Source organism: Sphaeramia orbicularis, chromosome 16 (genome assembly GCF_902148855.1).
Source record: "Sphaeramia orbicularis chromosome 16, fSphaOr1.1, whole genome shotgun sequence".
In the NCBI taxonomy this organism is placed as follows: domain Eukaryota; kingdom Metazoa; phylum Chordata; class Actinopteri; order Kurtiformes; family Apogonidae; genus Sphaeramia; species Sphaeramia orbicularis.
This window is the reverse complement of record NC_043972.1, coordinates 45,461,548-45,485,976: the sequence shown is the minus strand read 5'-3', so window position 1 is coordinate 45,485,976 and position 24,429 is coordinate 45,461,548. Positions and strand designations below refer to the sequence as shown.

General features: G+C 37.8%; 1 protein-coding gene across 1 annotated transcript; it reads left to right on the top strand.

Annotated features, from left to right (window-relative positions):
- The first annotated feature begins 10,708 nt into the window (after positions 1-10,708).
- On the top strand, positions 10,709-24,197 carry LOC115435823 (myelin-associated glycoprotein-like). Its single transcript, XM_030158434.1, has 4 exons — positions 10,709-10,756; positions 11,019-11,363; positions 11,497-11,773; positions 24,155-24,197. The coding sequence occupies exons 1-4, from the start codon at positions 10,711-10,713 to the stop codon at positions 24,195-24,197; spliced, it is 711 nt and encodes a 236-aa protein (XP_030014294.1). The 5' UTR covers positions 10,709-10,710.
- The last annotated feature ends 232 nt before the right edge of the window (positions 24,198-24,429 follow it).

Here is a 24,429-nt window from a genome sequence, read left to right as displayed (position 1 = left end):
TCCGTTTTCCAGGTGCTGGTGGAGACAGAGAATACCACCGGAAGTACGGAGCGGTGCGGCCCACCGCCAGCGGAAGTGAAAACGAAACTTATCACTCATTTCTCTTTTCTCTTCCTGCTGAAGCTAAGCTTTTAAACCTTACCAGCGAAAACGCTGCAACATTAGTATCACATTAGTGTTGCCTCTGTCATCTCCATGTTTATTATTACTGACTTTCTTCTTCTTCCTCTCAAAAAAAACTTTCCTCTTCTTCATGGTATTTGTCCAGTATGGTTAATTCAGAGCGGCGCCCCCTGGTGGATTAATTGAAAAACGCTCATTCCAACACATTAAATGTCAGTAGCAGCACTTTGTTCCAGTCAGACTAATGACAACGACAATAAAGCACATTTACAAAAGGAACTAACAACTGAAATGGGATTATTAAGTACTCATATCAGCACTCAGTATTGGCACGTACTCAAATGTAAGTACTTGTACTCGGTCCGGAAAAAAGTGGTATTGGTGCATCCCTACATGATACACACAGGACTTAGTACTTGATTACATAACCATTTTTTTGGATGACTTTTGATGGTCTAATAATTTTTTTCATGATTGTAGATGAACTGATCTAGGCCAGTGCCAATACTGATATTCAACCCATAAAGACCCAAACAGCCACTGGTGACCAACAGCATCTACTGATCTAAACTGTTTAATCCCTGTTGATCCACTAATCCTATCCATACGTGTAAATAATTGTTGTAAAATACAGTTTGTCATCTTTTCATGGTCATCAGATATGACCCATTTGGACGTTCAGAGGCTCCGTAGTGAATGTGAAAACAATGTCATCGAAGATGACATTGATTCACCAGTAAAACCCAAAATTGACAGTGGATGGAGACACTTTGGTTTATGTTCAGTTAATGAGAGATTTTACTGAAAAAGTCACTTTTTCATCAGTTTTCTTGATATAATAACCTTTGAATTTACTGAATTATCATGAACGTCTAAATTAAATAGGAAAATACATGATGTACAGTGAAAAATTCAAAATACAGAGGATAATATAATAAATGGTGATAAATCACTTAAAGGTTAAATAGAGCAAAAAAAATCCTTTGGGAACTGAAGAAAGAAGCACTGGGTCCTCATCCTTCAAAATAACAGAACAGTTTAGCTGATAGTAAATGTCTATTTCGTTTTGACACAAAACTGCAATGGAAAGACCTTTATTCCCAACTGGAGTCACATGAATAAAAAAAAAATAAATCGGATGTTGACAGACGTTACAAGAAGCGAAGAAGAAGAGTTTTAAAAGAAACATGGTGCGCTATGTGTGGACACACCAGGAAACTGAATCATTTTTTTAATTTAGTACAGGATAGAGGGGTAATATATAATAATAAGGAATATATCTGTGAATCAACATGATATTTATGTTCGTCGCCATGTTTATGGAATGACTTCTTGTGTCATCTCACGATAATAAATAAACAAATTATTGCATTTGTGATTTAATGGAAAAACCGACATTACGCACTTCTGTTTTTTTGACATTTAGTAAATACCAGTAAAGTTTTGTGCATATGTACGATGGAAAAGCAACTGAAGTTGGCTAAAAGGTTCAGTTAGTAAGACATGGGAGGATCTGATTTCACATATGTAATATAATGTTCATAGTTATGTTTTCATTAGATCACAATCACATGAAAATAAGGATTGTTGTGTTTTTGTTTTATTTTTACTTTAAGATAAACTGTTTTATTTACGGATTGTTTCATCTCCACCATTGTGTCATCACATTTCTACAATAGCTTAGAATGTACTTCTCTTTTCTTTTCTCTTCAAGGTTCAGGTGAATTAGGATTTCCTGTTCATGTTACTGTTACCGTTCATGTTTTTAGTAGCAACTGTAACAAAGGCTGAAGTATTCAGATGATTTTTATCAGCCAGTTTACTCCTAAATGTCACTTAACATTACATCCTGAACCTTTAAATTGACAATTACTTAATGTCCACTTTTAAATAACATCATAATTCAGCACATAAAATTGGCTGCTGGTAATTCAGGCAAAACATTCCAACTACATGGTAGCATATTGAACTAGATTTCTGCACACCAGCTACTGAATATGATGTTATTGGCACATAAACTAATGTTTGCTCTAAAGATTGATGCATCTATTTTACAAAACCACATTATTAGTGTCCAATGATTATAATAATACATTTATGTTTGATAGTTATGTAAATAAGTTAAACAATGTAACATGAAATACTATATGATGATGTTTTCTTTATACTCTATGTTTTACTCTATTGCTGAATGTTGCTAATAATCTATAATCATTCTTGATATTAAATTGTAGTGTTATTTGTATTTCATTTATGTGCTGCACAGTGGCTAAGTGCTAGCTAAGTTTATTAAGAAATACAAGATAATAAAAGATGCTTCATCTAGTTTCCTGTCTGACACTTATTTTCTGGTTAAATACAGACACATGACTAGTATTAACCACCTCGGGGGGGCGGGGTAATAACAAAGTAAACATGAGTTTGGAATTGTTCAAAGAAGATCAGAACTGTCACAGTTTAGGATCAACAAATGATCAACTTAGCAAAGATATTAACATCCTATAATAACTTTGTACATTTATAATAGTCATGATCAAACTCACTCGTGTAACGCTGTGATTTCATCAAAGTCTGTTGTTTTCATCTACAGCTGTGTCCAGTGGAGAAAACAACAACAGTGCCTCTAGCATTTATCATTTGTCACTTTCTTTGACTGTAAAAGTTCTTTCTTTAGCGGTTTTCATCCCATCTCGTCACTTTTCAATGCTTTGGTCACAGGCCTCATGGTGTCAGTTTTCCTCATGAATCAGACACCAGCAGAGTGACTCACTACTCCCCCTTGTGGTCACAAATGTTCTCTTTTCTCTCCAGTGGTGTGTGTTCTTGGAGTGCATGACTGTGGGCTCTCATGCATATTTCATCCAAACATGCATTATTTGTTGTATTTATTTGTGAATCATTCGTTATATTAACCTTTAGTTTCTTTGTTGTTCACATACTGGACATGGTTAGTGGCAGAGGTGGGTAGAGTAGCCAAAAATGATACTCAAGTAAAAGTACTGTTACTTTAGAAAAATATTACTCAAGTACAAGTAAAAAGTAGTCATCAAAATAATTACTCAAATAAAAGTAAAAAAGTACTTCATGAAAAAATTACTCAAGTACTGAGCATTTCCTAAGAAACATATTTACTGTTCTTTTAAATACAACACAAATAAATGAAATGTTAATAAATAAAAACATAAATAAAGGCATGTATCACATTAAATAAAATACTCTTTTTTTTTTTCAAAACTTTGCCTCCTGCATGGCTCTCATGGTCTTTAACAACAAATCTTTTGAGACCAGAGCCTAGTAAAGAACACACACACAGTGTTTGAACTATTCAAACATTACTTGAATGTCAGGTTTCAGAATAAGTAAACAAAAAAACATAACAATAAAAAAAAATAGTGAAACAATTTAGTTATTTCAATTTCTTTTTTCAAAAAAATAAAGAATTTAAAATCTATACCTAGGCAACAATATTGTGTGTGAACTCTGGAAACTTTACATAGACATATGCATAACATTCTATGTGTGTTATTCCTGTTTGCCATCAAATTACATCATATTCATTCAACTGCCGTCTAAGTGGCACAATAAGCTTTAAAGGCAGAAAAACATTCAACAAAGTAGCCTGAACATACAAAGGGTCTGTGTCCATCTCTGTCTATTAACAGTGTGGTGTGTTTTGGGTGAAAATTTGTGTTTCTACATACTTTGTCCCAAAAGAATCACTCAATGAAGTGAAAGTTGAGCTTCAACAGTAGTTGGCTCTCAAGATTCTTGGAGTGAAGTTGTGATCTTTTAGCTGTGAAAAGCAGCCCCGCATGACTAAAAAGTATTTCACAGGCTGCAGAAGCTGGAAGACCAGTGTTGACTTTGAGGGACAGTTTCTTGATATTAGGAAAGGAATGCAACAGATCCATACCTTCAGTGGATGGACATGAAAGGTACCTTTCCAGCTCCCCTATTTGTGATTTTCCTGAGTTCATTGACGCAAAGAAGTCATCTTCATCGGAGCTGCCACTGTTTGTGCGGGAATCATCTGAGTCAGTGTCCAGGTAGTTTCTGATGTAGTTAAAGCCTGTGGCAAGACAAAGACAGATTGTTTTCAGAAGATTTAGATGTGCACATTCTTACCTTTATTGTACAGGCTCCAAAGATGCTGATTATTATTACTAGTATTAAAAGCTCTTGAAACTTGTATCTCTAAGCAACATTTGTCACCGATATCATATAAACCTAAATGACAACATTACATATACATAAGTAAACCTCTATTGGTGTACATTAGAATTGCTAAGTGTATTTCCCAGCTTGTAAAATGCCCTCCTCAGTGGTCCAGGATGTTCTGAATTTTGGTAGGAGTATAGCTGCAGCAATCAGCTCAGGTTCTTTCATGAGGTCTCTAAAACGTTTCTGGATCCCATCCTGCAGGGCGTCAACAAGCAGTCTACACACTTTGCAAGTTGACTCCAACTTCTTTAGCTTGTCCTGCAACTGGTAAAGTGTTGGCAGCAGGAAGCCCATATGCACAGATGATTCCCCTTGGAGGACGTTAAGTGACATGGCAACGGGCTTCATTACAGCAACGTACTCAGCTAAAAACCCCATTTAAGCTGGATTAAACCTGTAAAAGAACAAAAGAAAAATAGATCATAGCCATTTCTTGTGCAATAAAGTTATTGTGCATCATCCATGTTAAGTAAAGAATAATACAAAATGAAATAGTTAAACAATTTCATATCATCTACAACTTTTACACAATTATATTGCAACTGTATATAGGTGTGTTCACCTATTAATCAGCAATGCTACATCTGTTTCATTATTTTATACAATTAAAGTTCTATCAACTCACATCTTTATCTTTAATGCTGTGCATACATTGCGAATTGCTGTTTCTCCTTGCTCCCTCTGGATGTGCACAATCCTTTCAACAGTGAGGAAAATAGAGTTCCAGCGGGTCTGATTGGAGTTTGCATTCACGTGTCACAGTTTCAAAAGCCATGGCTTACCTGTTGGTTTTATTCCACAGAGCGCTACATTTTGCAAAAGCAGACCGAGACAGCCTCCTGTATGTTTCGTTGTCATCTCGTGCAGCAGTGGCATCAACTGTTGATTTAGGAGATGGCATGCACACTTTTGGTGCCTTGGAAGTTGGTACTCAAGACCTGGGTCATCATCCAAAATAGAAGACACATCTTGATAGTCCAGTTCTAACTCACTTTCATCTTCTGATGCATCAGCAGGAATAGAGTCTTGTTCCTCTTGTCCATCATCAACTATTTCTTCTTCTTTTTGTTTACTATATAACCGAAAGGCCTTCAGGAAATTTGAGCCACTGTCTGTTGTTGTCCTTGTCACTTTTTCCCTGATGTTGTATTCAGAATGTATTTCCTCTAATGCTGCAGCAAGGACATGAAAAGTGTGTGAGCCTTTCACACGTCGACAGGCCCATGCAGCTGAGTGCCTCTCTAGAGAGGTTTGGTCTATCCAATGACAGGTGACACCCAAGAAACTACGTTGTCTGGCAGACCAGCAGTCAGTTGTAGTAGCGACATGATTTACAGCACTCAACTTTTTCATAATAATGCTCTTCATGTTCTTTGCAGCTTCCTGTATTTTAGTGCATAACAATTTCCTCGTCATTACTGTACACTGAGGTTGCAAGGTTTCTATCATATTCTTGAAGGATGATGTCTGAACCAGAGAAAATGGCTGGCTGGCTTCACATATAAATTTAAGTACGAGTTTGTCCAGTGTTCCCTGTGTTACCCACCGAGAAACAGTAGGGGAACTGGTCTTTGCATTTTTCATTGGAGGTTCATCAGAAGAGGAGGATTTTCGCTTTCTGTGGGACTCTATTAAGTCTGTATACCTCGTCAAATTGTTGGGGTGAACTCCCTGTTGATAGGAAAAATATCAATGAGGCTACAGGGGATTATCATATCAAATTCAAAACAGAAACTTTTTATATGTGAAAATATTTAAGACATCTCCTAAAATATATACGGGAACATTGCAGGTAGTCACAAATATACTTCGTAATAATCATTGTTCATTACATCACATTAATATCTAGTCTGTTCTTATGGAGGCAGATACTGTGCATGATTTTCTGTTTACTTCTACACATTAGCCTAGATGTCTTTGAACATATCTTCCCCTTCTGCCAAATGTCTTTAACTGTAATCAAAGAAACTGTATTACAAACAGCGCTAGGCTGTTCACAGCCAAAACTAAGCTTATTACAACTTACCGCGACGTATTTCCTCAAATCTGAAGTCGAGTTCTTGTACGCTGAAATGTCCACTTGTTTAGGCAGATGCAGCTGACAGTGCATTAAATAGCTGTTCTTTTTCACACACTGTAAGGCAAACATAGTTTCGATGTGCTGCCAGGGGTGTTCTGCGTCTTCTGTGTCATCCATATCTGAATCACAAGCTTTTGCTTTAGCCATAGCCGACATTCTCTCCTGTGTTCACGTGGTGTTTTCACTCCTTTCCTGTGTGAAACCGGCGCCAAACAGTCATGTGACTGCCTGGCTACATCTGATTGGTGGCGCGGAGTCAAACGTAGCTCGTGGCTACGTGATGAACTACGTTTGATTGGTGAAACACGGTCGTGAGATTTTAGCGGAAGTCTTTCAAACAAAACAAAACAAATGGTTCGTGCATTAACAAATGACCAAAAATTAAAGTAACGAGCAGAATGTACGCCATTGTAACAGAGTAGAAGTAGCGTTTCTTCTTCATAAATATACTCGAGTAAAAGTGAAAAGTATGTCATATTAAAAGTACTCTTAAAAGTACAATTTATGTAAAAAGTTACTTAAGTAAATGTAACGGAGTAAATGTAACACGTTACGCCCACCTCTGGTTAGTGGGAAGTCTGTTCCTGGTTCAGCTGAAGATGTAGCTGAGGAGTGAAGAACCATGGGCTTTGAAATATTTGGGGCGTTTAGGTTTAGTTAGGTTTACTTTCTATTCAGCTTGAATCAGCGTCCATCTTGCTTCAGCTCTTCTGTGTTCTTCAGTTTGGTCAACCACAATGTATGTTCCCTCTTGTGTCATTGTGGTAGGTCAGTTTGTTCTGTTCATTCCTTCTTGTTTGGCTGCAGTTCTTTTGTGCAGTTACATTGTGTTCATAGGCCAAGTTATTACATGTTGGCTCTGTATTATTTCTGCATTTTTGTATAAATAAAAAACGTACTTTTTGTACACATCTAATATTGTCTCTGTACTGCTTTGTCCACAACGACAACCCCACCTCAGAAAGTGGATGGATGGATGGATGGATGGATGGATGATACAGTGTTGTGCAAGTTACTTCCACACTGTCATGTATCCATCAGAGATTACTTGTTAGTGTTATTTAAAGTAATCCCTTACCTTACAATTTAACGGTCTCAGAATTGTAATGAGTTACATGAGTCCAGTATTACTTCTAAGTTACATACAGACTCTCATCATAGCGTGTGCCCCCCACCACCACCACCACCATCACTACTACAAGCGATAGGAGAGCCTTAGGACACATACGTTTAGTACATGTGGACGGAGAGTTCAGAAAATAACGCTACGGTCTATGACGTTCGTATCCCAGAAGGAACTTACATTTTTTAAAACATTTTATGTGTTTAAACAGGGCGCGGCACCGAGGATGCCAGTAGATAAATCTATAATTGATAAAGAATTCTAAGTAGTCATAAACGTTAGCTTACCTTGTCACTGCTGATCACAGGGATCATGTTAACTAGCTTCTATAAAGCAGGGTGAGGGTTAGTAATGAGCATACGTCCATGTGGACAATGGACTGTCTTCTGCTGTCTTCACCCACTGGCTGAACACCAACAGGAAATAGAACTTTACAGACAATATTTTTTCATTTGAGCAAATAAATTATGAGTAAAAGTGTGTTGTAATTAGGGAAAAGTTGGTTTGTTGACCAATCGACGTCTGTGGCACAAGTCAACGTTACTTTGGAGGAGTCGACTAGTCGTGTGTTATTCTCTCTCTCCCTTCCATTACCCGACAGTGTGCGAGCCTTCATTCAGCGCATGTCGATACTCTCATCTTTATACATGAAAACATGGAGCGCAGTGAGCACAGTGTGCAGTGAGGGGTAGTGATGTGTGGATCAGCAGACCCAGGTCAGGTTGGTGTGGGTCCAAAAAATGTCACTTAATTTGCAGGGCGGGTCAAAAAATTCCACAAAGCAGGTTAAAAAAAAAAAAAAAAATAGGACCAATGGCCCTGTAGCTTACCAGCCAAATTAAAAGCTTTGGGAAATGTATGCAGATGCCATTTATTATCACCCAGTTATATGTATTTGGAGGATTCCCGGCGATGACATCACCAGGAATCCTCTTCTGATCAGGTGAATGAGGTTATTTCTAAACAAATAACATGTGTGAAGGATCGTACAGCGCATGCCTGAAGGAAGTAGAGTCGGCAATTGGTTGTTGACAATAACGTGACCGGATTTCTTTACCTGAATGATGTTATTTGTGAACAATCAAACACGTGCGTCTGTAACACGCAGACATGTAAGAATTTGGATACCTCAAAACAACAAATTCGAATCCAGTTTAATGGTGCCAAGAAAATCAGTATATGACTACTGTGTTTTGGTCATATTCCAATCAGATTTGTAAAAAATTCAAATTCCAACTTGATATCATTGATATTTACTGATTTATCGGATCAATCCACTTCCTATCTCTTATGATGGGAAAATTTTTCAAAGTTGCACCAAATTCAGAATCAGATCCGGATGGAAATAATTTCAATACCTTGTGTTGACATCATCATACAGAAGCTGTATACCAAGTCTGAAGTCAATCAGAACTGGAGTTTTGGAGAAGAAGACAATTGAAATTTTTTCTACATAAGAGCCCATGTTAAATTTTCCGCAAGTTCCTGGATCCAGAAGAAGATCCTGATCAGCATGTGGCCATTATGTTTTGGTCATCTCCCCATCAGGGCTGGACTGTAGAAATTTACACCGGATATCATTTATATTTACTGAGTTACTGCATCGATCCACTTCCTATCTCTTATAATGGGGAAATTTTTCAAAGTCGCACCAAATCCAGAATCAGATCTGGATCCAAATAATTTCACTAACTTTTGTTGACATCATCATAAAGAAGCTGTATACCAAGTTTGAAGTCAATCATAATTGTAGTTTCGGAGAAGAAGACGATTGAAAGTTTTGTAACGGACGACAGACGACGACGCCGGACGCCACATGACGACAATAGCTTACGGCCTATTGGCCGGTAAGCTAATAAAAACAGCTGCGCATCACTAGCACAAGGCCAAGACCGAAGGGAGAAGTCGACTCAGAGTACGAACTGAAGTGACTGTGATCTAGAAAAACTATGGTCTAATGTTCTGTGAACCATGGAAGCACCACCAATATTGAATAATCATTTGGATAGCCAGTGTGTTTGGATTATTCTGTTCATTTATTTCATGAAGACAATGCGCTCTTTTCTCTAACATGCTGTGAGTCTTTTCTGCCACGGTCTGAACCTTTTCCCACTTTATGTTGTTCACTTAAATTTAAAAGAAAATTCAAGGTGTTAACCTATGGTTTGTTTAGGTTAAATGTCTGAGAAGGACTGTTGATGTTTGTGTCTTAGTTTTTTATTCTGCTCTTTACTGTACATTGTTACTGTTCCAGTGAACATTAGTACAAGTTGCTCATTGTTGAACAGTTGTGTGTCTGTGTTGTTCCTCCACTGTCAATGTGATGACATCATCACACAAGTCGACTCAACTTTGACTTCACTGACAAATAAGTCGATCTGAAAAAATCTGAAGTCACTAATAACCTAGTCGTAATGCAAGCACTATTGAACATGCACCCAGCAAAATATTACTCAAAATGGATTAGTAATGCCTTACACTACTATATTACAGTAAAAAGTAATCTGTTACTGTAAAGCATTACTTTAATCCCAACATTGAAGATGGATGGATGGATGGATGACAGCTCACATAAATACACATCAGTTGAAAACAGTTGCAGTAGTTATAAACATTTCCGCTGCTGTTTTCACAAATGTACAATGTATCATTGAGATAAAGGTGAGAAACTCCACCAAGAATATGACAGTTCAGTTCACAGCCATTTATGGGAACAAGTATGAGTCATTTTTACATATGTTGAACAAAGACTTCCTCATTTTGCTGATAATTATTGCAGGTTTTTAAGAGACTCACTTCACTCTTCTGAGGAACTTGACTACTCTACAAACCTTGTGAAAATGTAAGTCCTGATACAAAACTTTAACACTTGGTTCTTTTCTTTATCTATATTTAGATTAAATGTATTTTGGTGGAAGTAAAGTTACATAATTTTTAACTTTAATTCACCAAACTCTTCGGTTCACTGTTACTTTTATATTTATCACTTCCTGTTTTATGTTAAAATAGAAAAAAAAGACTGAAATAAAATTGAAGAGTCCACGGAGAAAAAAGTTTTTAAAGTGATCAGTGTTTTAGTGGATGTTTAAGGTTAAGATACGACAAATATGCAGAGGGTTTTGTTTAGAATCATCGGCCTATTTTTTCTTTTTTAGTCAAACAGATGGCTGGAGCTCTGAATATCCTCCTCACTATCTGTCTGCTGCATGGTAAGTTCAGGTCCAGCTTCACATCTGAAACTATAGAAGAGTATAGAAGAGATCAAGCAGAACCGTAAACTAAGGTACCCCCAGATGTTTGAGTTTTGCATTCGGAGTTTAAGGGTTGACATGATATTAAAAGATATGTTAAAAAAAAGATTGTTGAATGTTTTTTTTTTTTTTTTTTAGATCTGTTGAGTGATGCTTTAGATCCTACAGTAGACTTACATGTTGCAGTTTGTAATTGTCTTTTCACTGTTTTGTGTTTCAGGTGTCTTAAGTGCAGACTTTCAGATCTTTTTGCCAGAGACAATAGAGGCTGTAGCTGGATCCTGTGTGACCATACCCTGTTCCTTTGAAATACGTGACAACTATAAAACAGACTTAGGTGATACATGTGAAGCAATATGGATGAAAGGAAACATTTTGAGTTCTGCACAAGATGTCACATCAAGATTTATCACAAAAGCAACAAGAGGAGACTTAAAAAACAAAATCTGCACCTCAACTATGAATAATATACAAATTGCAGATGGTGGTTCATATTTTTTCAGAGTACAATGCAACAATGCACTGAAATATAGTTTTCCATCAGGTGTGAATATTAATGTCAAAGGTATGTTTTTAATTCAGTCTCTAAACCATTTGTGTTCCATTTATCTTTGTGGTTTTGTTCATTTATTTTGGACATATTATATATTTAAAGTCGTGTTTGTTTGGTGACTGGTCTATATGTGATTTCCCACCAGCTGATCCTCCTAAACCGACTCTGTCTCCGTCTGAACTGGAGGTGGAGGAGGGGGCCTCAGTGAGTCTGCAGTGCTCTGCTCCAGCTCCCTGTCCATCTCTTCGTCCGACTGTGACGTGGACCCCCAGACTGGGAACCAGTCAGGAGACACTGATGGAAAATCAGGACAAAACTAAAGTCATAAAGTCTGTTCTGAATTTCACTGCCTCTCACCTCCACCACGGACAGAGGTTCAAATGCACTGCTGTCTACAGGAGACAAGACAACAGGAATGTGTTGTCTGTTAGCAAAGGACTGAAAGCTCATGTTAAATGTAAGTGAACTTTAATTTAGTCCTTTATTAATATTACAGTATTTTTTTTTCCAGAAATGCTCACTTTCAGTTTTCTCATAACATAATTCATCTTATCCTACTTCATAATCGATGGCTGTAATCATTTTTCTCACCAGTGTTTTATCTGCATAATACAGTAATACACAGTACAATGTACTCTCATGTTCTGTGTGTCACATTTCAGCACCTTAGCAAATGTGTGAAATGTCGGACTCATCACTAGTCGCTTTGCCAGTGGACCTCTGCACAAAACTTTACCAATATTTACTAAATGTCAAAAAAACAGAAGTGCGTAATGTCGGTTTTTCCATTAAATCACAAATGTGATGATTTGTTTATTTATTAACGCAAGATGACACGAGAAGTCATTCCATAAACAATGCAATGAACGTAAATATGGTGTTAACTTACAGATATATTCATTATTATTATATATTACCCCTCTATCTCGTACAAAATTAAAAAATGATTGGGTTCCTGGTGTGTCCACACATACCGCGACATGTTTCTTCTTCCTCTTCACTTGTTGTAACGTACGTCAACATCTGTTTTTTTTTTTTTTATTCACCTGACTTTAGTTGTGAAAAAGGTCTTTCCATGGCAATTGTGCGTGATACACCATTTGTGCTACGCCCCAAAAACCACCTCTTGTCAGCGCAAACACTTTTAATCGAAAAATGAGACTTTTGGCGAAATTGTTGTTTTCCATTAGGTAAATTTTTATGCACAAGTTATATTTGCACAATTTGAGGGTCAATGGAAGAGTGACTACAGTGTGCAGTTTGAGGCTCAGACTGTCATAAACGCTGACACCACACTCTTAGACAGAAGTGGTTCTATTCTAAGCAGAAGTTAATACATCTGTGAGATAGGAGTGAATATGAAATATATTTTATAGAACGGTCCCATGTTTACTGTTCAGTTCCTCCTGCGTTGTAAATACAGTTTACTGAAGGTGACCCATGTGGTGCTGCCTGAGTACATTATGAAAATGTCCTATTCAGGTGTTTATTGTCCTTGTGTTATTCCTTTTCCATATGAACCCAGCAGTCATGAATTAGTGGTTTAGATTCATCAGCTAATACTACGTGTGTTGTTGATATATCATGTTAATGTCACCTGCGCTGTAGTGTTAATACACTGTAAAGAATAAACAAAGAAGAATAATCAAAAAGATGTCAACACGGTGGTGTAGTGGAGAGGACTCGTTCCTCACAGCAGAAGGTCCTGGGTTCGGAGTGGGGCCTTTCTGTGTGGAGTTTGCATGTTCTCCCCATGTCTGTGTGGGTTCTCTCTGGGTACTCCGACTTCCTCCCACCATCCACAGACATGCACTGATAGGTTAATTGGTTCATCTAAATTACCCATAGGTGTGAATGTGACAGTGATTGGTTGTTCGTCTCTATGTCAGCCCTGTGATGAACTGGGAATATGTCCAGGGTGTACCCCACCCACAGGTAACTGGGTTAGGCTCCAGCACCCCCAGTGACCCTAGAGAGGATAAAGTGATTCAGAAGATGAATGAATAGATAATCAAAATGTGAAAAGTCTGTGTCACTCACAAGGACCAACTGCTGAAAAAAAAAACAACCACTTGCAATGGGGTCCTACATTATCTAATATGTAGTCAGATAGTCTCATACTGCAGTGTCTGCATAAAACGCAGACATGGAGGAAACTAAATAAAGGTGTGACTGGATGGATAGAACTCAGTTTGTTTACCTGTGAAATTTGGAACAGGTTGATTGTCTGCTTTACATCCATTCTGGAGTCCAGGAACTACCACCATGACCAGCCACCACCACTAACTACACTCAGGGAAACGTTACACAGGCTCAAACATCAGACAGCAAACTTGACCCAGATCTCTGTTGTTTTACTGATATCAAAAAGCTGTGAAACTTAAAAAATAAGGCAAATATTTTTTTTTCTCATTTGTTTTAGACCGACCTAAAAACACCACAGTCTTGGTCAGTCCATCTGGTCCAGTTCAACAGGGCACTAATGTGGTTCTGAAATGCAGTAGTGATGCCAACCCAGCAGTACAGGTCTACACATGGTACAGAGCTGATCCACAACATGAGACTAGAATCCACACCGGACCTGATTTAACCATTACTGCAGCAAGAAACACTGGTGCTTTCCTCTGTCAGGCTGAAAACGATCTGGGAACTGGACGATCCAACAGGACAGACATAGATGTTCAATGTATGTATCACATTTTTAAAATCTGTACATTCATCAGCCAAAAGAGGTATAAAGGTCAGATTTTAATAAAAGATAATAAGGCTGAAAAAATATTAATAATGGATTTAATCTTGTGAACCACAGGGGGAATACATTTGAACACATTTTGGTCAATAATTCATAAACTGCACAATGTGAATTTTTACTTAGAGCACAGAGGAAAAACAACAGTGTGGGGGTCCCTGGACCCATTTATAGTTACTTACAAATATAGTTTAGCTTTTTTCTGTGCTTTCTATATTATCCCAAAAAGACCAATTCCCCTTTTGTTTTCTTTTCAGATCAGTAAACTTCTTGTCAGCTGTTTTGTTTATTATCATTCCGTCACTGTCCAGTAAAATGTCGGTGACTCAACATGTGTTTCATGAATAATGTCATGTTTTATGGACAGGATGATATTGTTGATGGACAGTTTATTGTCCTTCATAATGACAGTTCAGTCCATTAATATTTAGGTGACAGTCTTTTAATCAGTGTCCTCTTTACAGAGGATCATATTCACTGGAATAATTCCAAGGTTAAATGTGACATTCCATAATATTTATGTCTTAGGATTTGACTAGAATATCAGAACCAGTAACAATTCTTGTGTCAGATGAAAATATAAAACCGATATTTTTATTATTAACTCATTTTTCAGATGTACCCAAAGACACCAAAGTCTTGGTCAGTCCATCTGGTCCAGTTCAAGAGGGCACTAATGTGGTTCTGAAATGCAGTAGTGATGCCAACCCAGCAGTACAGATCTACACATGGTACAGAGCTGATCCACAACAGGAGACTCTAATCCACACCGGACCTGATTTAACCATTACTGCAGCAAGAAACACTGGTGCTTTCCTCTGTCAGTCTCAAAACAATCTTGGAACTGGACGGTCCAACAAGACAAACATAGATGTTCAACGTATGTATCACATTTTTAAAATCTGTACATTCATCAACCAAAAGAGGTATAAAGGTCAGATTTTAATAAAAGATAAGAAGGCTGAAAAAATGTTAATCATAGAATTGAATCTTGTGAATCACAGGGGGAATAAATGTGAACACATTTTCGTCAATAATTCATAAACTGCACAATGTGAACTTTTAATGAAGACCACAAAATAAAAAGAACACTGTGGGGGTCCTTGGACCCATTAGTAGTTACTTGCAAATAAAGTTTAGCTTTTTTTCTGTGCATTGTGTATTATCCCACCCTCCACAAAAAAGAAAATCCCCTTTTGTTTTCTTTTCAGATCAGTAAACTTCTTGTCAGCTGTTTTGTTTATTATCATTTTGTCATCGTCCAGTAAAATGTCAGTGGCTCAACATGTGTTTCATGAATAATGTCATGTTTTATGGACAGGATGATATTGTTGATGGACAGTTTATTGTCCTTCATAATGACAGTTCAGTCCATTAATATTTAGGTGACAGTCTTTTATCAGTGTCTCTTTACAGAGGATCATATCCACTGGAATAAGTCCAAGTTAAATGTGAAATTCCATAATATTTATTTCCTGGATTTGACTAGAAAGTCAGAACCAGTAACAATCTTGTGTCAGATGAAAACATAAAACCTGTATTTTTATTATTAACTCATTTTTCAGATGTACCCAAAGACACCAAAGTCTTGGTCAGTCCATCTGGTCCAGTTCATGAGGGCACTAATGTGGTTCTGAAATGCAGTAGTGATGCCAACCCAGCAGTACAGATCTACACATGGTACAGAGCTGATCCACAACATGAGACTAGAATCCACACCGGACCTGATTTAACCATTACTGCATCAAGGAACACTGGTGCTTTCCTCTGTCAGGCTGAAAACAATCTGGGAACTGGACGGTCCAACAGGACGGACATAGATGTTCAATGTATGTATCACATTTTTATATCCTCTTCATCTGGTTGGATTTAATGCAGCAAAGTGTCCCATAATAACTGTAAATTATATCTTACTAAGGGTCTATGCATCAGTGGTGTTGGACTGGTGCTTAGAATATTATTGTGCACAAATTCCTTTGTTTATGCTCGTTGTCTGGACCAAACTGAATGCGACTTGACATTCAGCTTGACATTGACTTATGGCAGATGACTAGATAATCCTACTCAGAAATAAACTACAAGCAGGGCCAGATTAACACTTCATTGTACCCTGGGCAACAATATTCAAGGGCCCCATCATCACAACCCCAGGATCCCTATAATCTGGCAAAATACAGAATAAATTCCAGGAATATATGTAAATATACCCCATACTTCAATATCTAACTATCATCAAATGCATTTTGATGTACAAATGTGTAAATGCTCGTAGAACTACAAGTGCACCACTATAGCCTCTTGTCAAGGCCACTCACTTGCAAATGATGATATGAAAAAAAAAAACACATTAGCATCAGTATAATCTAAAATTGATCCACTACATTAGAAAGAGAGGGAAGTGTCCTCCATTTTCACAAAAAATAAATAAGAAACCATTTCCAAAGTATCCAGTATATATTTAAGAACACTTTTTGCCAACACAAATGTATTGAATCGTCAGAAAAAGCCCACAGACAAAACACAAACATAATCTGATAGACTCAGATATGAATTTTAACTCTTTCCCCGCCAGAGCATTTTCCAGTGAGTTGGTAGCCAAGGCCAGCCTTTTTGGTCATTTTCACTAATTTTTGGACGCTCACTGAAAATGTTGTGTTAGGAGTATGTGAACACTGAATACATCAAAAGAAAGAACAGAACTTCAACTTTTAAACACAAAAAACGATTTTATTCTATCTTCATTCGTTCGTGACATATGAATATTTGAATATTGGTCATTTTCAGGAAAAAAATGAATTTAGAGCAAAAAAATGAGAAAATTGAATTTTTTCGAAGACATTGATTTTCAAGATAAAACTGATTTCCTATTTACATTTTTGACTCTTTCTTCTTTACCAACAGTAACACTGTATTCAAAATCACAAAATAAAATTATTATAACAACTATAATAATAACAAACAGCTCTAAGATATCCCATCATTCCACAAAATGTTAGTGGAATCCACACCAAATTTTAGACCAAACATCTTCTAAAGCACCAGGTTCCTTCTAAACTTTACACTTTGACATACATCAGTTATAAGTAACAACATATTAGTTTAGCTTTTTTATGTAAACACTTCAATATTCCTCATTTTCAAGAAAAAAAGAAACAAATTCACTAAATACTGTAGATTTCTGGCCTTTCCTTGGCTGCCCCAGGTCCTTCTGTTGGACCACCTGCTGTGTTTGATCTGTAAATAATTATATGGACATCTAGTTATTTATCTTTGCATGAATATATGTATTTATTTATTTATTTCATACAAAAGCTATAATCAAACAGTGTCTTATCTGTGTCCCCACTGACATTATGGAGCTGAACCACATCTGTGTCCTCAGTCTGAATCTGAACTCACTCTAACAGATGAACACTAGCTGTCCTTTGTCTTGTCCCACGTCTGGTTGTCTGTCTTCTCCTTGAATGTCCCCTAGAAATGTCTCTTCTCTCTTCCTCCTGTCTGTCATTTTTTCTGTGTCACTCCGTGACACCCCACCCCCGCCCCCCCACCCCCATCTCTGTGTCGGACCTGAGCCGCTCCATGTTTCCCGTGTTCCGTGTCCGTCTCCCTCACCTTCTATTTCTCCGTTCCTGTCTCTAAATGGTTCTTCTGTAGCTCCATCATATATTGAACTGTCAGACTCTGTCTCCATAATCATCTTTAAGGCTTTTGAAACTGCGCGCGGTTCCTGCACAGTCTGCATTTCCTCATTCAGTGACTGCCGCTGGATGCGTTGCCATGGGATACGGAGACTCCAGTGTGAGAACGTTAAACCCGGTCCTTCATTTTTCCGAAAAAAACGCTTAATTGTTTGTTTTTGGACTAAGGAAAGTATTTCACATGATCCGCAACAGCACCAACTATAGCATAACAGTGAAAACACGGATTGACGGAAAATCTCGTCATTGGCGAAGAAAGAGTTTAAACAGAAATCCACTTGTCACCTCAGAATTCAACAAGACAGTTAAAGTAAGTGCAATGTAAACATCGTTTTGATTCGCGTACGTATGTCACATAGTTCTTGACGTCTCACATCCCACTCAGTGCACGCACGTTGATTTGCGTCACAGCTGATTCGCTTTTTGGACTGACCAATGAGGAGAGGGTCTCAGCTCACGGTCACAGACAGCAGGAGCAGGGTTTCTGTGCAGTGCAATGGCTCCGGACAGCGGACAGTTTCATTTATAAGCAAAAGATAACCAGATATTTTCGTTATGCCCGAGCTACCCTTCAGACCCTTCAGACATCGCGGGCCCCTGGGCAATTGCCCAGTTGCCCATATGGTTAATCCGGGCTTGACTACAAGTCATGTTGGATTTTTGTAATATGACTGGATTATTTCCAATGTAAAGTATGTCAATCATTATAAAGCAGCCTCCAATAGAGAAAACAGACAATGTAGGAATGAAGGATGCAGTAGATTATTAGTACACCACTCACTGTTGTTGTTCATTTGGGAGACTTGCCGATAGCTCAACTTTTCATGTTGGACAGATCATCAGAGTTTCATATGATCTGACTCGCCTCTTGTTTGACCTGAACAATGACTTGACTTGCCTTGGTTTTTAACAGGGACTTGACTTGATTGCTTCTCATCACAGACACTTGGAGCTGAACGGTTAAGGCTTGAGACTTACTGTGTTGCTTTCACATGTGTGACCCACCTCTGCCACAAGGGGGCATTAGAATAAATGTGAATGGTCTTTGACCTCATTGGCTGGTCTTTGGCTGTTGGGTTATTTTGTACCTTGTGGCAGCTGCCTGTTTGTCTGTGTATTGATAGATGTCTGCAGGCCCGGACTGGCTAATCGGGAGGACCGGGACAATTCCCGGCGGGCCGGTATAATATTTGGGCCGCGAGGGCCGGAGTTCACTTTAAATATGTATTTAATATTTTATTTATTTATTTTTTGGGGGCCGGTGTTCAGTCATAGCACTGAGTTGACCACGTAATCTGCAGCTGCTGTTCCTGGGCCCCACCCCCTCTACTAGTAAACTGTTTGTTTTCTTCCTGTTTTTTTTTTGCGGACACACCGTGACCTGGCGTAACATGTCCTAGCATACGGTTAGTAGCTCTATACTGTAGCTGTGGAGCTTTTACGATCTGTGCTCTGTAGGCTATGTCGATGGTCAGCTGTGTTTGCTGTTTGAAACATGGAGAATAGAAAGAGCAAGGGTGGTGTGGAGAAGGCAAGAATTAAAAAGAGGAAAGCTCTGGAAGCAAACGCAGCCAAATGTGACAAAATCTGCAACTTTTTCACAAAAACGACTTCCCGGTTGGAAACAACTAATAAGGACGATGAACCGGGTAAACCACCTTTCAAGTTAGTTAATTATCAAGTCAGTGAATTGTGTGGCATTGTGACGTGGAACATAACGTTATGTCATTTAAATAATAGTATGATGCGACGCCACGAAAGTGGGAAACTTTGTCTTGTAGCTTCTCAGATTCAGAAACCAGATCCAGCACCTGCCATGAGCCCACAAGTCCAGAGTGGGCAGGTAGGACTGCTCAGAGAGGGAAGAGGATTAGAAGAAATAGGCTCCAATGAAGAGTATGGTGTAGGCCTGTTCAATATGAAAGGTGCTCTGAGATGCTCCAGGATTCAGAACTACATGAATGAAACTGACACCAAGGCTTTGAAAATAGAAGATTTGTGCTGACAGTTATGAGCATTTTTAAACTGTGCTTTAGTGTCAGAAGCAGAGCCAGGAGCCAGTAGTGATGAGGGGATTGTTCCTGTCAGTATGGAAGGAAAAGGTGAGCTGTTGGAACAGACTGTGTGAACAAGCATTAGCTCCCGTAAAACCACTTTCTATACCCAAACCATAGTCCTGACCTATTTTAATTTTTATTATTAAAAGTGAGACAGTAAATACTCAAAGCCCACAACTGAAAGGCAATAGTAGAAAGTAATATTAAATAAGCCTGCATATTTAGCCAGTGTAAAGATCTGAACTGGTTCAGTAAGTCAAAATGTCTGTAGATATTATTTTTTATTGTGATCCAGGTGTAGGCGAGTCTAGAGAAACTGGAGGAAGAGTGAAAGGGAGAGCAGAGTCTGCTGATGACAGAGGAGCAGCTCAGCAGCACAACCCTGAACCACTAGGCACAAATGACACAGATGAAGAGGAGTCTGTTGTTAGCTTTGATTGCTTTGCTCACCCTCAGTCACAGGATACACATATTTTTTTGTTATCATCCTCATCAAACCCCTAATATCACTGTACCAAAAGTTTTCAATAGCATCGATGGAACAAACCGCAAGTAAGTTATGATGGAAATCTTTTGTTGCAGAGGATACCAAAATAATAGTTATTAGAAAGTGCAGCAAGCTTAATTTATTTATTTATTTTTTAAATTTTTAATATTTTTATACTTTAATTTCATTTCAAACATTTTAAAGGTTTGAAAAATGTTAACACTTATAAGAAAAAAAATATAGATTTTGTTATTGTTGTGTTGTGAGGAATAATAATGTTTGAGATGTCGATGTGCACTCACTGTTGAAATAAATCCACATTGTGAAGCAACCTTTACTTGCGCTGAATTGGAAATATTTTAGAAAATACACTGAATTAGAAGGCTTTGCAGAACAGTGTGTAGACCTAACATGTAAGGTTAGAATTGCATGATTTTAATAATAATCGGTCGTGATCTAAAGTGGGCCGGTCTGAGGTATGAAACTCCAGGGCTGAAAATGAGTCTCAGTCCGGCCCTGGATGTCTGTCATGTTTGATATTTAGGTGCAGCTTGGGTAGGTCCTGGATGAGTTCTTGAAACCTTGACCCTCATTTTCAAAGTTTAATTGGTCTAACAAATTTGGCCTTGGTAACACCATGGCAATTAGTCTCCATAAAATCATCCCATCACCATCATCTTTGGTGTTTAAGTGCGACTTGGGAAGCCCATGGGTGAATTATTTGATATTGACCTTGATCTTCGTCAAGGGTCAAATTAGGGTTGACACATCAAATCTAGACAACAATGTTGACCTACATTTTTCAAGTCGTTGTATGTCACTGCATGGTCATGGTGTCAGAAAGAGGCTATCACACAGAGGAGAGGAGATGGTAGTGTTGTAGTCAAGACCGGCTAGACCGAGACCAAGATATTGCCGAGACCGAAGGGTATCAAGACCTAAACTATACCAAGACCTTACACTAAGGCGAGACCAAGTCCAAGTCTGAAATCAGACTAGAGTTAGAATTGACATGACATGATTCTTCATATCAATTGTAGAGCAAAAGCATTGCTGTAAAGCATTATCTTTTTATTATATTGTCCTTATGTTTGAAGATGGTGCATAATAAATAACGATACTATTCTGTGATGATGCAGTTTTTGTACAAATCCCATTGAGACCGTTATGTCTGAGACCAAGATAAGACCGAGATCAAATGAGCTAAGTCTGTGTCAAAACTGAGACCACAAAAAATTGGTCTTGAGACTGGTTTCTAGACCAAGACCGGTCTGGAGAACTTCATCACTAGAGGACAGTGGTATTGGTAGGGGAGGGAGAAGCAACAGGGGTATAAGTGTAGGGCAGCCGTCATTGTCAAAAAAAAATTTCCAAAAATTATCAAATGCAGAACTTTGGATCATTTTTCAAAATGTATAGTTTTTTTTTTAATACACCCTGTATAGATGGGGGGGGGGGGGGTATAAAAAATTCCTTAAAAAAAATTTTAAACTTTGACCTATTTTTCCCAAAATACAATCAGATCTATTCTGGGTCACTGGCCATCTATAAACCAAATTTGGTATGAATTCATCCAATAGTTTTGCTGCTACAGACATTTGAAATTTCACCCATTATAAGTAAATGGGAAAAAAGATTTTAAAAATTCATTTAAAAAATTTGAACTTTGACCTACTTTTCTCAAAATGTAATCAGATCTTTTCTGAGTCACTGTCAGTCTTTCAACCCAATTTGGTATGAATTCAACCAATAGATCTGCGGCTTAAGTGTTAACTAATAAAGAAATAAACAAACAAACCAAAACAATAACCCCCCTCACAATAGACTTTTGTGTTCCATCATGACAGAGTTCACCTGAGTGTGTCCTGGCATTTTTGTAAACCTGATCAAACACTCTTGTCATCACAGTTGCTCCACAGATCCTGTCCTCGTCCAACTGCACCAAAGCTGCAGCCACAGTCAGCTGTTCCTGTTCCACTGTGGGAAACCCTTCTCCCAGATTACAGTGGTATTTGGACGGACTATCTGTGAATCACTCGGACAAGGTAGACATCAGCAGTGAGTCTCTGAACGGCACAGGTCTAAGGAGCACCATCACCGTAAACCTCCCACAGGAGTTGGATCTGTCCACTCTGCTCTGCCACAGCAGGAACTCTGTGGGTTCTACTTTTGGCCAGTTCTATTTCTACACTTTTGAGCATCAAACTCCTGTAGTTGGTCAAGGTTAGTGATGGTTTTTCTGGTGTTGTCCATTGGAATGAAAAGACTTCTACTGTCCACAGTATTTGTGTGTTATTATTTCAAGCAGACGTGTATACAATGGATACAGCTTTTTTATTTCATGCCAACAAAACAGAATTATGAATTTTCATCTCATTTGCAAATGTTTGGGAACTAATCAAAACTGTAAATGGGTAGTTATTATCGTTTCATCCAAATCTTAGTTTCTTCTTTGTTTCCTAATGTCCAGGTCAGGGGATGTTTCCTGCACTCATAACTACAGTCGGCGTTCTACTAATTCTTGTGTGTGTTCTGCTGTTTGTTATCAGGTAGGGAAACACCTGGAAAACACCTCATAAAACAGAGACTAAAACAGTACTTGTAAGGTTGAATGTTTTCCTGTATTTTTAGGACTCTGAAGACTCACCCTACACATCCCAGCACAGTGACAATGAACCAACTTCTGGATGGAAATGATGAGGTACTGTTTTAATACCAACAAGCCAAAGTATTTTACACATTAAGGTTTTTCTGGTTGAAGTAATAAATGTAATCTAGAGTTTAAGAGTTAAATCTGTTAGTTTTCTCGCTTAACTTACCCGACAAAGCTGAACCCCCAGTAGAACTAACTCTTGTGTATGTCACTCAACACTACTATCATGGGGATATAATCTGGCCATGGGGGGGGGGGGGGGGGGGACGTAATATTCTGGCCTACACTGTAAGATCAGATAATTGAGTTTACTTAAAAAGTTTGAGTGAACCAGTTGCCTTAAAAAATGAAAGTAATGAGTAAGGAAAACTTGAGTGTATTAAACTTAAATGCTTGATTTGAATGGAATTTTAAGTACAACACACTAAATGCCAAGTTAACTTAAAATTTGTTACAATGTCAATTGCTTTTTGTAAACAATAGACTTAATATCATCAGTTCATTGTACTCAATTCCAAGTTGATTTAAACTAAATCTCTTGCATTATAAATCGTTTTTCAAAATCATTCAACTTAATATATTGTAGTATGGATGAAAGTTAAGTAGGTAGTCAGCTCAGTGTGATTTGCCTGTACAGGAAGTGCTTTTAATTTGACAAAGCAAAAAGATTTACAAAGGAGGAGAAAAAAAACAGAGATGAACAGTAAATCAGTTGTTCGTCCTATGTCTCTCACTCATGGTGCAGCTCTACAAAAATACAAAAACAAACACAAAAAGGCCAATAAACACTGACATACACACAATAAGTCAAAATTAACACTAACACCACAACCCCGCTGAACCCCTGCACATAAAAATAACACATTTTCAACAACATGCCCAATACCCACAATGCAATGTGGAGATAGAAAGGTGTGGTCATGACTAAAACGTAGTGATTTAAATCCATTCATCTTAAACTTGTTCATACTTTTGGCTATGTCTACAAATTAGTAGAATATACTTAACATTTTATAGTAATGTAAGAAAACTTAGATCATTGCAGGGGTTCAGCGGAGTTGTGGTGTTAGTGTTAATTTTGACTTAATGTGTGTATGGCAATGTTTATTGGCCTTTTTGTGTTTGTTTTTGTATTTTCATAGAGCTGCACCATGAGTGAGAGCCAGAGGATGAACAATAGCTTTCCTGTTCATCTATAATTATTCTTATTTAATGTAAATTTTAATACCTTGCCAAAGTACAAGCACTTCCTACACTGACAAATTACATTGAGCCAACTTCCTGCATAACTTCTGTCCATGCTACAAGATATGAAGTTGAATAATTATACAAAGCAATTTACATTGCAAAAGATTTAAATTTGAATCAACTTGGAATTGAGTACAATGAACTGATGATATTAAGTCTAATGATTATACAAAGCAATTGACA